Source organism: Neovison vison, chromosome 8 (genome assembly GCF_020171115.1).
Source record: "Neovison vison isolate M4711 chromosome 8, ASM_NN_V1, whole genome shotgun sequence".
Classification (NCBI taxonomy): Eukaryota; Metazoa; Chordata; class Mammalia; order Carnivora; family Mustelidae; genus Neogale; species Neogale vison.
This window is the reverse complement of record NC_058098.1, coordinates 49,811,699-49,829,851: the sequence shown is the minus strand read 5'-3', so window position 1 is coordinate 49,829,851 and position 18,153 is coordinate 49,811,699. Positions and strand designations below refer to the sequence as shown.

Genomic DNA, 18,153 nt, shown 5'->3' with positions numbered 1-18,153 from the left:
TGTATTTTAATTTTGCAGCAGGGTTCCTGTACATGCTTATGTATAAATTTGGGGCCCACACCTCGGATTAGACTGGCCCTGAGTTTCTGACTGAGCCCTGGTAGTCCAGGACAGATACAGAGCTTGCCTCCTTGTTTCTGAAACCTAGGGGGAAAGTTTCCAGGTCCTTTCATAGATGGCACACTCTGAGGCTATGGATTTGTGCATAGTCCTTCCTGGCCAAACACCATGTTCTCTCTCTCCTCAAAAGAATTAGAAACTCAGGCACAGTCCCCAGACCTATATTCCAGAAATAAGTTACCCTGGTTCTGCATGGTTCTGTGCCTTGCCAGGTTGGCCAACTTGCCATCTGGTTGGAAGGCAAGACATATTTCCTTGCATAGATGAATACTGATGACAGTAGCTTGTATTGTAAGGATAAGTAAGTATTCCTGACAGGAGATCTGAGATCCAAGAAAGAAAACACAAAAGATCAAAAGGAACCCCTCAGATGAGGTTAAAGGGAGGGCATCAAAGAACAGTCAACTTAAATTGGAGCAGAAAGATAGAAGGAATCCATAGTTTGATATTTGAAAAAATGTGTATAGAGGTTATTGGTGAGTGTGGTAAAGAGAAAGATTAAGTCCATGAACTACAGTAATTGAGAGCTGAGAGTAACTGGACATCCTCAGAAGATAATGAGTAAATTAGATGCCTTAGTGACCATATTGGGAGGATGGGGATGGGCAGAGGTGTGGAGGCATACACTGTAGGGACAGAGGACTTCTGTAGGAAAGCAAGTCTTTATCCACCACAATGGTTGGCCAGTGATAAATTAATAATAAGCCAACCAATTAAGGAATAAAGACCTTTAATAACTTCTTTTTTTTTTTGACCTTTCATAACTTCTTGAGAAATTAGTAAATACCAGACGTGTCTGTGAAAGGGCCTCGGATGTTGGGAAGGACTGGTGAGACCGCCATGGATTCTTTGTGCTACAAACCTTTAGTACAATGTATTTATTAGTTGTGACAAATGGACACACCCTAAGATGCCAATAAGAGGAGAGACTGGACAAGGAGTAGATGGGAACTTTCTGTACTGCCTTTGTAAATTTTTATAAATCTAAAATGGTTCTAAAGTAAAAGGTTTATCTAAAAAACAAAACCAGGCTATGGGATAGAAGTAGGTGAGAGGAGGAGCAGTGACTACAGATGGAGGTCCTCCTTTCCATGCTCCGTTCTTGGGGACCTGGAAGGCAGGACAGGGTTTTGGAGAGGCATTCCTAGCTCAAAACCAGGGCTGACCCAACCTGGCTCAGCCCTTGAACTAGTCATTATTTTTTGAGTACCCAATTTTATTCTCACCAAAACAGAGTATGATCCCTATTTAGCTGGTTGTTGTGACAGATATCAGCAACGATGACATACTGACTTACTGCTTTATGTGAGACACCACACTGACACTTGACTTGTCTCATTTCATTCCTTCTTTCCACAGCACCGTGAAGTATGTGCCATTATTAATACTGTTTTCTCTAACACTGTATTATGAAAATTGTCAAGCATACAGAGAAGTTGAAAGAACCTACAGCAAAGACCTATGTATCTACCACGTCAGCTGGCTAATTGCATTTTGCTCTATTTATGTTATTAGATGTCTGTTCATCTGCACAACTCTGCCCATGCATCAATCTGTCTTTTCTGGGGCTCATTTCAATAGAAGTTGCAGATACTTCCTGCTAAACATTTCTGCATGTGAATCCATCAATATGCTCCTGGAAATGTGAAATTAAGGTTCAGTGAGATGAACTTTTATCCAAGATCACAGTCATTGAGTGACAGCTTCCAACAGGTGTCCATCAGTGGAAACTACTGCCATCATTTTCAATCTCTAGGCAAAAGTCCCTCTTCTTTCCTGGAGATAAATGGTGGGGGGGGGGGATTGCAGAGATGAAAGATTTTTAAAAGCTAGAAGATGAAGCACAGATCTTTCCCTTAAATCCTCAAAGTCCCGGGACACATACAAATTCTCAGGAGCACAAAGTTTGGGCATTTTAGATTGATCAGCTGAGTCCAGGCACACCTGGGGTCTCCTGCGGTGTCCGGGGTGCTTCCCTGTCATATGTGTGGCAACTGGTTTGTCTGTGGAATTTGGTCAGGGTGTCAGTTACATGTCTCCACAGAACTGGGGAGTTCTGTGGAGAACTGGGATGTCCATGCTGTGATGTCCAAAAAAGAGAGCCCCAGAACTCGAACTGATGTGCACACTGAACTTTCTCGTGATGCTCTAATATGGGTGACATGTCAGTTCTCTTGTTCCTCTCTTAAATACCCTCCTTCCAGTCCATTTAACAGAAAACCAATTACATAATAAACAAAATACACTTGTTTTAAAAAGTACCCCCCCACAGTAGGGGGCTAGATAATCAGGAATTAAATTGCTTTAATCATGTTAAGAAAAGCTTACTTATTAAAAAAATAAATTTAAAAAAAAGCTTACTTTAAAAAAATGAAAAGCTTTTTTCGGCTTGCATGGAGCACTGGGTGTGGTGAAAAAATAATGAATACTGTTTTTCTGAAAATAAATAAATTGGAAAAAAAAGAATTGAAAGTAAAGACTAGCAAAGATTTAGGTAAAACATGAAAAAAAAAACCTACCAAGTGTTATTTATTACACTGGAAAGTTGGGGGAAATCTAAGGGCTTAATTTAAAAGGTGAGTAATTTAATAATCATGTTATCTCCCTAGGATAGGGTGTTAGGTAACAATTATGGTCACTGAACATTGCTAATTATATGAAAAATGCTCACAGTATCAGTTAAAAACAGTAGCTTTTAAGACTTAATCTTACTTTTATATAGAATAATGGATAGAAAAAGGGGCTGGAAGAAACAGACTAAATTCTTAAACATAATTGTTTTTACAGTTTTCCCCATTGTTTTCATAGTTAATGTACCACCCAAAATTTCAGTGGTGGTAAACAGTAAGCCAAATTGATATGCAAGGGTCATTTTCTCTAGACAACCTCAGGCTGACCACTCAACTCATCTGTGAATGTGTGCAGCTGAGAGGTGTTCATGTGGGTCCTCGGGGTGGGGGAAGTTCAAGTGCAGAGACCCCAAACATTCCTCCAGCCCTGAGGATGCTGAGATGTGACACAGAACCCGGCACCCTGCTGTCAGTGCGTCTGATCTGACTGCACTCTCTGACCCTGATGTACACCACCTGCCTGGACCTGGAACAGGCCTCTCCTGGGGATGCGGGTCCCCTGCTGGCCATTTGACAACCCTTTCCTAAACCTGGTCACACTCTCCTTGGCCACCACTCGCCTCACAAAGACAAGCCTTTTGTGCTGTTCTGTACCAGCCTCTCCTGTCTCCACATTTCAGAGGGTGGCAGGTGGCTCTGTTAACACCATGTGAACATCTCTGTCTCTCTTGCTGTGAGGACCACACCTCCCTCACCTCTAATTCCTGGGCCCCCTGTTCATCTTCCTATACCACCCCTGGAGAGAGGAGGAGTGTGAGGAGAGCAGGCGGCTTTCTAGACTCAGGTGGCCTGCTGATTCAGTGCAAGGACTGAGAGCCTGGCCTTTGACCCTGGGCATTTGTGGGCTGTTGGGGGGATATTTCATAAATAACACAGTGTGTTCACTCTGCACACTTGGAAAAGGAATGGATCACAGCCCCGAGCTGAGAGTCATGGGGAGCCCAGGGCTCTGGTTTCACATTTACTACACCAACAGCCCTGTCCTTTTCTTTGGTTTGGTTGGTTGGTTTTCAGTAGCAATCACAACTACAGATATTCATCCAGGGCCACATTTTAAAAATACACGCCAATTCTATTTTTACCTTCCACCATATTGCTGTTCTCAATAAAATTTGTGCATTCCTCGGTTATTGTCTCTTCTTGCAAAAAATCTCATTTTGCATCTAGAGCAGAAAGATGAGAGCTGGCGAAGAGGCCCATGTGTTCTGGGGGATGACCTCACCTTATGTGCCAGGGTCGGGGATGCTCTGCAGCCTCCTGGGCCCTCTGTACCACACTGGGTATCTATTCCTTTCCTCACAGATCCTGCTCTTCCCGATGTGTGTGTTTCAAATAGGGTGTTGTACTTGGCAACTCAAGGCCAAAGGGACTTTGGCAAGCCCTTGGCAACTGGCTCCCACTCCTGTGTCCTAAGAGGTCCAGTGTGGTTAGCTTCTGAGACTCAGAGAGTCTCCATCTCTGGAAGCCTCACTCTTCCTGGCATGTGGTGGTATGCCAGGGGCCAGTTCAGGCTTCCATAAGTCCAGGCTTCACCCAGTCTGGGTGTCACACCATTTCCACCAAGTTGGCCAGCATGGCCAATCCATCCTGCCTTCTGTGGGAGCTGGTTTGCTTGTCCTGGCCGTGTCTGGGTTCTCTGTCACCTCTGTCCCTTTCAGCTGTACTGTCCCTGAGGGGCTCAGCATCGGTCCCATCAGTGGTTGGTTGTGCTGGTAGATTTCTTCTTCTCTGCTTAGAGGACCTATTTGCCTTAATGTTTTATGATCCTTGTTAGGTTAGGGAATGTGACATCTGGAGGGAGCATTCTCCCTGACACTGGATAGGCAGGTAGGAGTCCTGGCATGGCCATGAACCAGCTGTGGGCTTGGTCAAAGCATTTAACCCCACAGGGTCTCAGCAGGGTCTAAGATGTTTCCATGATGGATTGTGTCCAGGGAGTTCTGACTACACAGAGTCCACAGGAACTAGAGAGGTTTTCTGGAGAACAGAATGGAGGAACTGTGAAGTGAACCAGGTAGGTAGAGAATGCAGCCCACTTGCTTTCATCTCTGTTCCTGCAGCCCCTCCTTCTGGTGAGACCTGCTGCTTCTGGCGCTGGATCCCTGGATGGTGCTTGTTGGGGAAGCATCAGTTTCATTCTTTGCTTGTTTGTTTTGTTTCTGGAACATCTGCCTTCTCCTTTCCTTGATTTGGAATTTAGGACTTTAATGACTTGGTATATACCACATTGAGGGATATCAGCACTTGAGAAAGCTCTCCCCTGTGACAGGAGGCTAGGGGAGCCCACACTTTGGGTGGGGGTGCTCCATGTTAGCAAGAGGCTTCTGAAGAAGATCTGATGGCCAGATGGGGCCTGGAGACACACGTCTCTGAATTGAGGGAATGAGGGGTGTTTGGGAGGTCAGAAGGCTGTCTGCAGCTCCACTTTCCCTCTTACCTCTCCAGCATCCTTCTTTTTGCTGGGGAGAGATTATTCAAGTGAGGGAAAGAGGCAAGGGACAGAAGGTGGTCTTGAGGAAAATGTTGCTCTGGGTGGAAGGAATTTTAAGTTATCATATATACACATGCACAGGGTGTTTTGTTGCTCTTTCTTCATTCACTAGCCTGTTCACGATATACCTGACACCTCTCCTCTATATGGTGGATCTATGGGCGCTGTGCCCTGACTCCTCAAACCCTCTTCAAGGCCAATGCCTCCTATTTGACTGCAGGAAGAATGGGTTGTCGATGACTCCCAGGAAACTGTCTGAAGCTGTAGGGAATTGCCTTCCTCAAGGTTCCCCTTCAGGGGAAGGTTGACCAATGCCTGGCAGATGTAGAGGGGGGCATTCTCAAGAGAATTCTCTATAGGATTGACCAAGACACGGTTCCCTTATAATGCTACATTCAAATGCTTTCAAAATATTTATGATGAAAAAGAGTTAATTGTTTTCTTCAATAAAGGAAGGATCTTACATCCAGTTTAGTCTTAAATACCAGTAAATAGGGACATAAACTTTCACCAAAGGCTATATTTGACTGGAACCTTGTTCATAGTAACCCTCCTCCACCAGTCCAGAAGGAGTAAATGCACTATGATGGAAGATAGTTGAATGAATTGCAATTATCTTCCTGTAGATTTCTGCATGGGTGTTAAAAAGAGTAATATGGGTTTAGTAAGAAACTTCAAGAGTGTTGGGAAGTATTGTCAGAGAAAACACTGAGATGCAGTAAGTGTGTCAAATCTGATCTAATTTGAAACAAATGATAGGACCCCCACTCAGGTGGGTGTACTTGATGCAAAAATGCACATATGTGTGCATAAAAATGGCTGAGGATAGAGGGGTCATCTGGGCATTTGAGGCATTTGAGGTTGTTAACATAGATGCTCAGTGAGGGAACTAGTGTGGGGACCTGAGCACAACATGGAGGGATAAAAGATTGCATGGAAAAATATGGAGTGTGTGCGAGTAATTACATTGCTGCAATCATGCAAAATTATGTATGTTTTTTTGATTGCATAGAAAAAGAAAATAAAGGCTGTAAAAAGTATTCCTTTAGGGTCCTCACCAAGATTTTTTTTTCCATTTTAGAAGTATTTAACATGAGGCAGGAGAACTTGGGGAAAGACTGAGTAGCTCCCAGAAGACACCACATTGTTCATTTACGGAAATGGACAATGTGCGTTGGCACCCAACTAGTCTTTACCATGCCCATCCCTTCCTTTCTTCAGCATCGCTGCTGGGAAATGATAAAAGACTACAAGAGCATGAAAAGTCAGAAAAGTGGAAAATCGCAAAACCTGTGAATAAGAGAAAGTAGAATAAATAAAAGTTGAAATAAGAAACTGCCTCAGTAGGAGGTTCTGTGAAGCATGTGTAGGAGGTGCATGTAGAAAGAAAATGGGAGCTGAGCAAAGGGTTCTACAGCAGGACAACAGGGCTCTTCTGCACACGGTTTTCTCCTCTTCTGCCTGCATGTCATGGCGGGAAGAAAGTATACCCGATTCCACATGAGTTCACAATTCTCCAACCTGAAACGAGCCCAGCGTGGAACAAGTCGTGGGCTTTACTACTTTTCTTCCCATGTGCTGGAGGGCTTCCTGCTGGCGGGAGGGGCAGGTGGAAGCCCAATTTTCCTCCCCTCTGGGAAACACAGGAGGCTACAAAGTATGCAGCCAGGCTGCTCTTGGGGCTGCTTTGTGGGAGAGGCTGATTCAGATGGGGTCTGTGAGACACCGGCACCGTTTTTTGCTAGGTCATGGTGTGGTGCTCAACAACCTGCCCATGTCAGCTGTGCACACTGGACCCCGTGCTCTCTGAGTTTTCTTCCAACAACCACAGAGAAATCCCAGGATTTATCTGTATGGCAAACACCACTACTGACAAGTCTTCTGGGAGGAAATGGGATGATAAAGCTAATGGCCAATAGGCTAATAGTTACAATATGAAAAGAGTGTCTGCCAATCAATAAAATGTAAAAGCCCAATAAAATGTAGTTAAGGGTATGAACTAGCATGTTCTAGAGGAAATAGAAAAACAGCAAAGATGTTTAACATGGTAGTAACTGATGAAATGCAAATTTAAAAGTGGTAAGGTCTCTATTTTTATCTGTCAGATGAATGAAAACTGAACCCTGAGCCCTGGTGGGGAAGATAGTGAAATCTTCTTAGTGGCACCAACTCCTGGAGGTCAATTTATAGTATCTACTGAGTGTACATGTGTGTGATCTTTGATTCAGTGGGTTTCACTTGTGTGCTTGCAAAAGGAGAAATCGAAGTGAGTTGTAGGCCCATTTTTTAGGGAAATGATTAGACAGTGCATATTCATATGAGAACACCAGAGAATCACTAAAAGCAGCGATGTTAATCTCTATGTATTGACACCAAAGTACTTACATTATGTGGAAAAGCAAGTTCGGTGCATGTTGGTCCTCTTTTATTTGTAAACCCAAACTGCGCTGTGCATGGATGTATAAATGTGCAGTATAAGGACATCCCCTTGGGGCTGACTTTGAGGAACAGGCATGGAGAGCGAGATTCACTTTTATCCTCGTTTCTCTGTTCTCCTCTTCTTTCTGTTTACTGTAAGAGTGTGATGTGTCAGGTGTGATGACTGAATGGTCTCATATGTCCGTGGGTTTCCTGATAATTAAAGGAATATGGGGGCAGAGAATGGTGGATGCTGGCGAACTTAATGGAACTGGGTCTGGAAAGTACCAGGTGACAGTGTGCTGATGTGAGCCGTCAATAATGACTCAGAACAGGGCATCTGGTGCAGGGTAAAGTGCTTGGCTCCTTCTTCCCATTTCCTCCTAGTGAAATGTGGAAAGCAGAATAAAGCTCTCCCACTCAAAGGCTCATTGACAACTCGAACCTTAGATTTTACTTTTGTCATAATGCACTTTTTTTTTTTATACTTTTGGGCAATCTCTTCTGCTAGAGAGGAAAAAATAACACTACTTCCCCCCAACATACAACTAACTAATAAAACTGCCTCTTAGAACTCATCTCTCCAACTCAATTCTGAATGAAGTCCCAACCACGTACCAGCCATGGGAGCAGACAGCAGGACACCTGAACAGGTGGGGGCCCACCCCATCTCAGGTAGCCCACAGGTGAGAGCAGAGAAGCACAACCTGCATGGCAGGGCTTTGACAGGAGTCCACGCAGACCACGAGAAGTAAGTGATGGGGACACCTGACTCAGACAGAGTTTGGGAGGTCAGAAGGCTGTCTGTAGGAGGTGCTGTCTGAGCTGAGTCCCACCTTTCTCATAAGGACCAGCCTGGTGATGAAGGTGATGAATGCATTCTCGAAGGCATTCCAGAAGATAGCCCAGTGAGAAAGTCTGGAGGTGAGGGAAGGTTTGACTGGTCTGATACCCCAGATGAGAAACTTCAGAGTTGGTTGATGTTGGGGAGGAAGGCAAATGCCAGTGATCCCATATTTGCATTTAGGGTTGTAACATCTGCCCAAATCAGCAGGGTAAGGGTGTTCTTGGTCTAGAGATGATCTTTGATCAGCGGGAGATAATCTCCAGGCCTGTCTACTCTCCAAATATTTATAGCAGCAGTAAACTTGCCACAGGCTACCAAACCACATCATATTCACATTAAACACAACCCATTCATCGCTTCTGATTATCCTGGGGAGACAAGGACCAGAACGGAACATGAAGAGCCACTGGAAATGATGGAAAGATTACTCTGTGCTACAGAATGTGACAGTAAATTTATTAGCCAAGAAGAAAATAAGAAACATCACATCATCCATGGTAGTACCCTCCAGGGCCTTTGAAATGCAATGGTTTCTTTCACGTTGTTTTAGCTTCTCACGGATTTATTCTAGAAGGGAGGAAACAGTCTCTGAGCCCCTGTTTGTGAGCTTCTCCAGCACCTGCCTTCTTTCTCAGTGCTCAGCTCCAGCAGAACCAGTTCCTTGTAAAGGCACAACTGTTTACTGTCCTCTTCCCCCAAACACTCATGAAATACCTGACAAAAAAGAGGGCACGGCTTGCATGGAGCACTGGGTGTGGTGAAAAAATAATGAATAATGTTTTTCTGAAAATAAATAAATTGGAAAAAAAAAGGAATTATTGAGGAATAATAATGATGTATTTTATGTAAAGAATTAACAAGTTTCACCATAAATAATGTTAATAATTAAAATTATGCATGTGTGATTAGTAAAAAAAAAAAAAAAAAAAAGGCCATTTCCTGCTGCTTTTCCTGGCTCACCCTACCCATGGTCAAATTGCCCTCTTGGGACCTGGATTCCCTATGAAGAAGAAAAGGGGCCAGAGTCCCTGGAAAATTTTTGTTAAAATCTCATTGAAATGGTGTAGTTAGCATCTCATGCATATTTCCACTGGGGCTGTAATGCTGTAACTAAATTAGACAGTAAGTCCAGGGGGCAAGAATTCTGTACATCTGGGAAGGTTTAAATGAACTAATTCCCTAGCTCCTCACTGCTACGCTTCCCTCACCCCATGCCAGTAGCCTGAACTCCAGCAGCACATTTGCAGAATGAAGAACCATTCTGGTCTCCTCTGAGGGCAGAGAACAGGACCACAGGAATACGTGAGGTGGACAGTGGTAACCTTCTGTCCACAATTTTCCAGAATCCTGGTTGGTGTAACTATCAGAAATCTAAGCTGCCATCCAAATATTGGGCCTCTGATTCTAGAAACTATCCACACTGCAAACCCACTATTCAAACAAAGGTCAGCTGATGGTGGGGTATAGAAATAGCCAAGGAGGCTTTTGTTATTACCAATCTTTAAATGGTCATTGAAAATAAGGCTGACTTCATAGCACATGATTTTGCATGTTATTTACCAAAGGAGGTGCTAAACACACGGGGAATTATTAGGCTCATTTTTGTAAATTTTACTTATTTGTTTCCAGGTGAGACACTTAAAGGTCGAGACATGTCAGCAGATCTTACATCATGAAATTATGCTTTGAAGGAGATTATGCTGAGTGAAATAAGTGAAGCAGAGAGAGTCAATTATCATATGGTTTCACTTACTTGTGGAACATAAGGAATAACATGGAGGACATTAAGAGAAGTAAGGGAAAAATGAAGGGGTGGAGGATCGGAGTGGGAGATGAACCATGAGAGACTGTGGACTCTGAGAAACAAACTGAGGGTTTTGGAGGAGAGAAGGTGGGGTGTTAGGTGAGTGTGGTGGTGGGTATTAAAGAGGGCACCTATTGCATGGAACATTGGGCATGGCACATAAACAATGAATCTTGGAAAACTGAAAAAATAACAAAACTATTAAAAAAAATCTCTGTCTATTTATTATTAAGTTGTCAACATTCTTTCTATAGTCTCCATAGTTCTGTTTCTATATATGCATCATCACCACCAGCAGCATTTCCCATTTCATGGATGAATAAAACAAAGTGTGGAGAAGTGAAATATCCATGCAGCTGGGCCCTGTGGCACTGGGGCCGCCATCCAGCTTCTGACTGTGTTATTGTGCATGGCCCAAGGTGCGGCTATCCTGATGGCAAAGCAGCATGTCCAGTGTGGAGCCAGGCAGGAGGACGAGTGTCCCCAAGCAGCTACCTTGTCTATCTTGGGTGTTGATGCTCCTGGAAGCAACCTGTGCTGCTCACAGTCACCCACCTCCATGGAAATGGTGTTTTTAACATGATTTTTCAAAATCTCCACCTTGTGGATTTCTCTTTACTGGCATTATTGCGTGCTTTGTAAATCACTCAGTTTTGACACCTCAGTGCTTTACAAATGTATGGATGGCCCCCAGATTTCATGGGTCCCCATGGTACAGTATGGCATAGGCCATGGTGAGCTTCTTTTCTGTGACATGCATGTATACTGTGGACTCTAGAAAGTTCTGGAACACTGGAAGGGTTAGGGTGCATGTCAGTGCCTCTTCCCTGAGGTCCCCATTTTTCTTTCTGCCTGATTTCTTCCTCCCTCTCTCTTCTTCCTATCATTGTCTTTATCTTTGGTACACTGATATTTTAAAACAGCCATCACTCTTTGAAGGGCCCTGACATCAAAGACATCATTTTTTGACTCTCTTGATTAAGAAGTTGGACAGGGGACCTATCTTCATGGCTCAGGAAGTCTGGCCAAGGCAAGTAGTAGTGCCATCCATGGCGTTTCAGAGGAATGCTTCCCTTGCTCTGGGGAGGTCTTTTTGGCTTTGATGGGGAGATGGGAACACAGGGGTATGTAAGAGTAAGTCTTCACCTACCCTGCCTTCAGAGTGGTCACGTGGAACCCCTCTTCCTCACCCAAGTGTTGTGTGTGTGCAGCTTCTCATCCAAAAGTCCACTGCTACCACAGCTCAAACACCGCTTTAATTCTGCCTCCACTGGGCCCTTTACATGACATTTGATGAAGACAGATAGAGAGAGTAGTGGTGGGCACAGCTCTGGCTCCCTCCAGGGTCCTGCTAAATCCCACAGTTGTTTTCTGAGGGGTGGCAGAGGATTCCTTATCAACCTGATTGGAGCTGTATTTCTAAAGAGTATTTCAGTCTCCCTTGAGCATGTATGTTGTCTCTATTTCAGCCAGGAAGTCAGCCTTTGTGTGTGATATCAGTCCAGCAGGCCCCTGCCAGAGTCTGAAGCTCTCTGAGGAAGAATGTCAGAGGGAGGGCAGAGCAGAGGCTATGTCAGAGCATCTCTGGCCCTGTGGCCTGGGGCAGTTACTGATGTCACCTGCTGGAATCTTCTTCCATATGGTGCCTGTGGGCCCTGCTCCATCCCACCCAGGGGCTCCTCCAATAAGCATGTGAGTTTGGTCTGGGGAGGGTGGATCTCAAGCCACAGAGCAGTGCTCTCTTGCTCATGATGGCTGCTATTCTCAGAAGATCACCATCCTCTGCCTTTTTGGGTCTAGATCTTACAGTCCACGTGGGGACTTTTAAGAGTGTACAGCATGAACTTGACTTCCTTCCTGCCTGAGATCTGACAGCTGAGGCCGGCTTTCACTTTCGGTTCTGGGCTGACCAACGGAAGACTGGGAATTCAGCTTCATAGAAATATCCATGAGCCATAGAGCATCATCTTCACTTGAAAATCTTTCAAACTTTCTGTTGTAAAGCAATGAACCCTTGAGTGAAGCAGCCTCCAATGATGGCTCTTACATCAATACACAAACATCACAGTGCTAATTCTTCTACTTTTTCCTTTTTATCCAAAGATTTTTACATAAGGAAGCAGGTGAGCATGCCAAGGACAGCCCAGTGAAGAGTTTTGCAGACAGCTTGCCCTCTATATGCAGATTGTCCTCTATATGCAGATTCCCTGTTCCTGGCTGGCAACTACCCCTCTCTCATCTAAGTGCCCTAAGTACAGATGATCTAAAATGATTTCACATCCACGTTGTACACACATGACATGAATAAAAGATCTGAAGATACTGCTGTAGCCAAGAGCATGTACTCCTCAATTTTTTATCACCAACTTTGCTCTCCAGGCCCCAGGGATCCCCATGCCAAAGAACTGTGAACACTTTATTCCATAACTCCATGTTTATACCCATCTGGGTGAGGAGGTTTTACTCACAGGGAGTCCTGAGGAAGTGTTTCCTTCTTCATGGTTTCTTCCTCTGTGCTCAGTGTGGTGGCAAGACTATAGAGTCAAACACAGGTTCACAAAGGGCTTCCTTTTCCATTTGTCAGCAAAACATTTTGTTGTTAAGAATACATTATTTCCCATTTCTAAGGCTGGGAATAAAAGTCAACACCAGTCACTGGAATTGAGGAGACTTAATGTTTTTAACTATTAAAAGATTCACTAAGAGAAAAGCTTCTGAAGAGTAGGGAAATACTGTTTTACTCAAAGGATGTCAGAACGTGGAGACACAGGGAAGAAGCAGTTTGGTTGGGCAACTCAATTACACAGATGGTCCTAACACTGGGGTGCCCAGGCTCCACTCCAGCCCCACTCCAGCCACATGAAGTTAACCAGGAGTAGGACACTGGCATCCATAGGTTTTCTAGTTTTCTGGTGGCTCCAACATGCAGACAAGTCTGAGAACCATGGCTTTCATGGTTGTAGGGCAATTCAAGTTCTCTATCAATTTTTCAGTTAGTTTTGAGAGTTTGTTTTCAAAGAATTGGTCCCTTTCATCTAAGTTATTGAATTTATGGGAATAAAGTTATCCACTCTAGATAAATTCTCTTATTCTCTCTCAAGGCATCAGGAATGACAACCCTTTCTCACTCTTGACACAGATAATTTGTGTTCCCTCTCTTTCTCACTTTTCTTGGTTAGCTGGGATAGAGCTATATTAATTTCATTGATCTTTTACAATTTTATTGATTTTTCTTTTCAAATCCTTACATAGAACTGACTTTTAATTTTGTTGATTTTTCTCTACTGTTTCCCTGGTTTTGATGTTACTTTTCTCTTCTCTATTGATAATTATTTTCTTCATTCTTTTTGCCTTAATTTACTCTTATTTTCTAATTTTCTAAGGCTAAAGTTTAGGTTGTGAATTTTAGATTAATTTTCTTTGTATATATACATTTAATGGTATAGATTTCCCCTCTAAGCACTGCTTAAACTATATCCTATAAATTTAGTAAGTTTTATTTTCATTTTTATTTAGTCAGAATATTTAAGGGTTCTCTTGAAACTTCTTTGACCCTTGGGTTCTGGAGAAGTATGTATTTTTAAGTTCCAAACATTTGGGAAATCCCCATCTATCTTTCTCCTCTTGGTTTCTACTTTGATATCTAGGTTGTCTAGAATGTAGTTTGAATTTTTTGTATTCTCCAAAAAAATTTTAGGGTTTGTTCTGTGGCCAAAAATGTGGCCTATCTTGTTGAATGCTCTGTGTGCACTTAAGAAGTGTGCTCTGCTGCTGTTGGATAGGGGGTTCTTTTAATGTCTGTTGGGTGAGGCTGGTTGACAGTGTTCATTCTTCTGTGTCTTTACTGATCTTCTCTCTGGTTGGTCTATCAAGTGCTGATGGGGGTGCTGAAGTCTCCTACAGTAACTGCATCCAGTTCTCTACTGGTTTTTGGCTTAGATTTTGACTCTGTTCTTAGGTGCATACCTATTTAGGGTGGCTATATTTTCCTGGAGAATTGACCCTTTTACATTGAGCAATGTATTTATTTATCTCTGATAATCTTCCTTGTGCTGAAGTCAGTCTCATCTGAAATTCATATAGACATTTCAGCTTCCTCTGTATCTTTACTTTTTTTTTTAAGTTTTTTTTCCAATTTATTTATTTTCAGAAAAACAGTATTCATTATTTTTTCACCACACCCAGTGCTCCATGCAAGCCATGCCCTCTATAATACCTACCGCCTGGTACCCCAACTTCCCACCTGCCCCGCCACTTTAAACCCCTCAGATTGTTTTTCAGAGTCCATAGTCTCTCATGGTTCACCTCCCCTTCCAATTTCCCCCAACTCCCTTCTCCCTCTCTAATTCCCCACGTCCTCCATGCTATTTGTTATGCTCCACAAATAAGTGAAACCATATGATAATTGACTCTCTCTGCTTGACTTATTTCACTCAGCATAATCTCTTCCAGTCCCATCCATGTTGCTACAAAAGTTGGGTATTCATCCTTTCTGATGGAGGCATAATACTCCATAGTGTATATGGACCACATCTTCCTTATCCATTCGTCTGTTGAAGGGCATCTCGGTTCTTTCCATAGTTTGGCGACCGTGGCCATTGCTGCTATAAACATTGGGGTACAGATGACCCTTCTTTTCACGACATCTGTGTCTTTGGGATAAATACCCAGGAGTGCAATTGCAGGGTCATAGGGAAGCTCTATTTTTAATTTCTTGAGGAATCTCCACACTGTTCTCCAAAGAGGCTGCACCAACTTGCATTCCCACCAACAGTGTAAGAGGGTTTCCCTTTCTCCACATCCTCTCCAACACATGTTGTTTCCTGTTTTGTTAATTTTGGCCATTCTAACTGGTGTAAGGTGATATCTCAATGTGGTTTTAATTTGAATCTCCCTGAGGGCTAATGATGATGAGCATTTTTTCATGTGTCTGATAGCCATTTGTATGTCTTGATTGGAGAAGTGTCTGTTCATATCTTCTGCCCATTTTTTGATGTGTTTGCCTGTTCCATGTGTGTTGAGTTTGAGGAGTTCATTATAGATCCTGGATATCAACCTTTTGTCTGTACTGTCATTTGCAAATATCTTCTCCCATTCCGTGGGTTGCCTCTTTGTTTTTTTTTGACTGTTTCCTTTGCTGTGCAGAAGCTTTTGATTTTGATGAAGTCCCAAAAGTTTATTTTCGCTTTTGTTTCCTTTGCCTTTGGAGACATATCTTGAAAGAAGTTGCTGTGGCTGATATCAAAGAGATTACTGCCTATGTTCTCCTCTAGGATTCTGATAGATTCCTGTCTCACATTGAGGTCTTTTATCCATTTTGAGTTTATCTTTGTGTACGGTGTAAGAGAATGGTCGAGTTTCATTCTTCTACATATAGCTGTCCAGTTTTCCCAGCACCATTTATTGAAGAGACTGTCTTTTTTCCACTGTATATTTTTTCCTGTTTTGTCGAAGATTAATTGACCATAGAGTTGAGGGTCCATATCTGGGCTCTCTACTCTGTTCCACTGGTCTATGTGTCTGTTTTTATGCCAGTACCATGCTGTCTTTACTTTTAATATTTAGCTTTAGTGTATGTGGGTCTTTACATTTTTTTTTGAGACTGCTTTCTTTTTTTTTTTTTAATATTTTTTTCCAATTTACTTATTTTCAGAAAAACAGTATTCATTATTTTTTCAACACACCCAGTGCTCCATGCAAGCTGTGCCCTCTATAATAAATGTAGACAGAACAGTTTATACTGTAGACAGCATATAGTTGGGTCTCATTTTCCTTTTTCTTTTAACCAGTCTGATTATCTCTGTTTTGCAACTAGTGTTTTTAAACCCTTTACCTCTAATTGATTAATAATATAACTGGATTAGTATCTGCCAAATTTGCATATTTATTGTATCTATTATTTCTATTTTCCTCTTTATGTTTAGCTTTCCTGGCCTTATTTGACCATTTTATATGATTCCACTTGATATCCTCTATTGATTTATCATTTATACTTCTTTTAAAATATATATATATTTTAAATTATATATTTACATATTATATATTATTTATTAATATATTATATAATTAATATAATAAATCATATTCAATTAATATCATATTAATACAATATATCAATAATATCTATTAATATATAATTAGTATATATTAATATATTAATTATTATATATAAAATTTACATATAATATAGAAAATATATAATTAATTATATATAAAATACACATTAATATAAAAATATATATTAATATGTATAATTAATATAATATATTAACATAATATTATATATGTAAATATATTATATATTAAAATATATTTATATATAATATATTTACATATATAATATATTGGTTGTCTCAAGGGTTACAGTAACAGTTTAAACCAATCCAAGTTTACGTTCAAATAACACATTGTCCCATGTGTAATGCAGGTATCTTATGACATAATCCTCCCTAATCGTTCCTCTCCTCCCTTGTGACATGTTGTTAATTCTAACTTTCACATGTGTATAATTATCTGATACACTGTTACTATTTTTGTTTTAAATAGACAGTAAATCTGGAGATAAATTAAGAAAAGTAAAAGACTACATTTAACTTTTATTTCTTCCTTTTTTTATTCCTTTTTATTTATTCCTTTTTAAAATGTAGATCTAATTTTCTAACTGTATCATCTTCCTGCTGCCTGAAGAAAATTAATATTTCTTTTAGACTCCAGGTTACTGTCAATGAAATCCTTCAGTTTTTTGTCTGAAGCAGTTTTTATTTGTCCTCAACTTCTGAAGGATAGTATCACACATTTTTTTTTTCTTATTGAAGGACATACAATTCTAGGTTTGAGGGTTATGTTTATTGGTTTTAGTCCTAAAACACTTTAACAGATTGTACTCAATTGCATTCTTAGCTGCATGGTTGCTGATGAGAAGTCTGCTGCAATTTTTATACTTGCTTCTCTATAGATCAGATGTTTTCATGCACCTTCAGGAATGTTTAAGATTTTTCTCTTTGTTTTCAAATTTCTACAGTTTAAATATGTCATAACTACTTTTTGTTTCTTTGTTTCAGTACTGTTTGGTGGTCTCTGCACTTCTTGGAACAGTGTCACTGATACTGGAAAACTTTTGGCCATCAGTTCTTTAAATATTTTATCTGTTTCTTCTTCTTTTGGTATTTCAATTATATTACATATTACATCACTGTATCTGTTCCCATAGTTCTTGGATGTTCTGTTCCTTCTTTTCCCCCATTCTTTTTTCCTCTTTGAGTTTTAGTTTGGATGACCTCTTTTGACCTATTTTCAAGTTCACTGATTCTTTTCTTATCTCTGTTAAGTCTACCAACAAAAATGTTCATTTCTGTTGCAGTTTTTAACTTCTTCCTTTTTACTGTTTTCATCTTTGTGTGCTCATTACCTGTATGTTCTTGCATGTCTTCTACATTTATCATTAAAGCTTTTTCATTATAGCTTTAACATATTGATCACACTTTTAAATTCTCTGATAATATCAGCTGACATCTGAGTCATAATTTGAGTTTGGTTCTTATGATTGCTTGTCTTTTCAATCTTTTCTTGACTTCCAGAATGCCTTGCAATATTTTGTCATCTAGGACAGTAGATATTGAGGTAAATAAACATTTAGCATGGTAATTTTTATTAATTTGTCCAGGAGTAGAACATTTTTGATGTTTATTGTAGCTTTAGGTATGAAAAGTTTCAAAATCCTCTAATGTCCTTATTTTCATCTTCCCTTCTGGCTTTGGGGCTTCTGTATATACTGTTCTTTAAGCAAAGTTTATGTCTTTCATCTCTCCCTGCTCAAATCCATGGTCATTATACTGGAGGCTTA

At 41.1% G+C, this 18,153-nt stretch overlaps 1 protein-coding gene across 4 annotated transcripts in view; it reads right to left on the bottom strand.

Annotated features, from left to right (window-relative positions):
* Window positions 1-18,153, bottom strand: part of SYNDIG1 (synapse differentiation inducing 1) — a 195,862-nt gene that overhangs the window by 19,757 nt on the left and 157,952 nt on the right. Inside the window, exon 4 of one of the 4 annotated variants that reach the window (XM_044263575.1) lies at window positions 8,935-9,220. The exons of the other annotated variants lie outside the window; for them this stretch is intronic. Coding sequence (XP_044119510.1) covers window positions 9,074-9,220 — 147 coding nt within the window. The 3' untranslated portion in view covers window positions 8,935-9,073. Of the gene's footprint in view, window positions 1-8,934; window positions 9,221-18,153 lie in introns of those variants that run through there. 4 annotated transcript variants of the gene reach the window in all.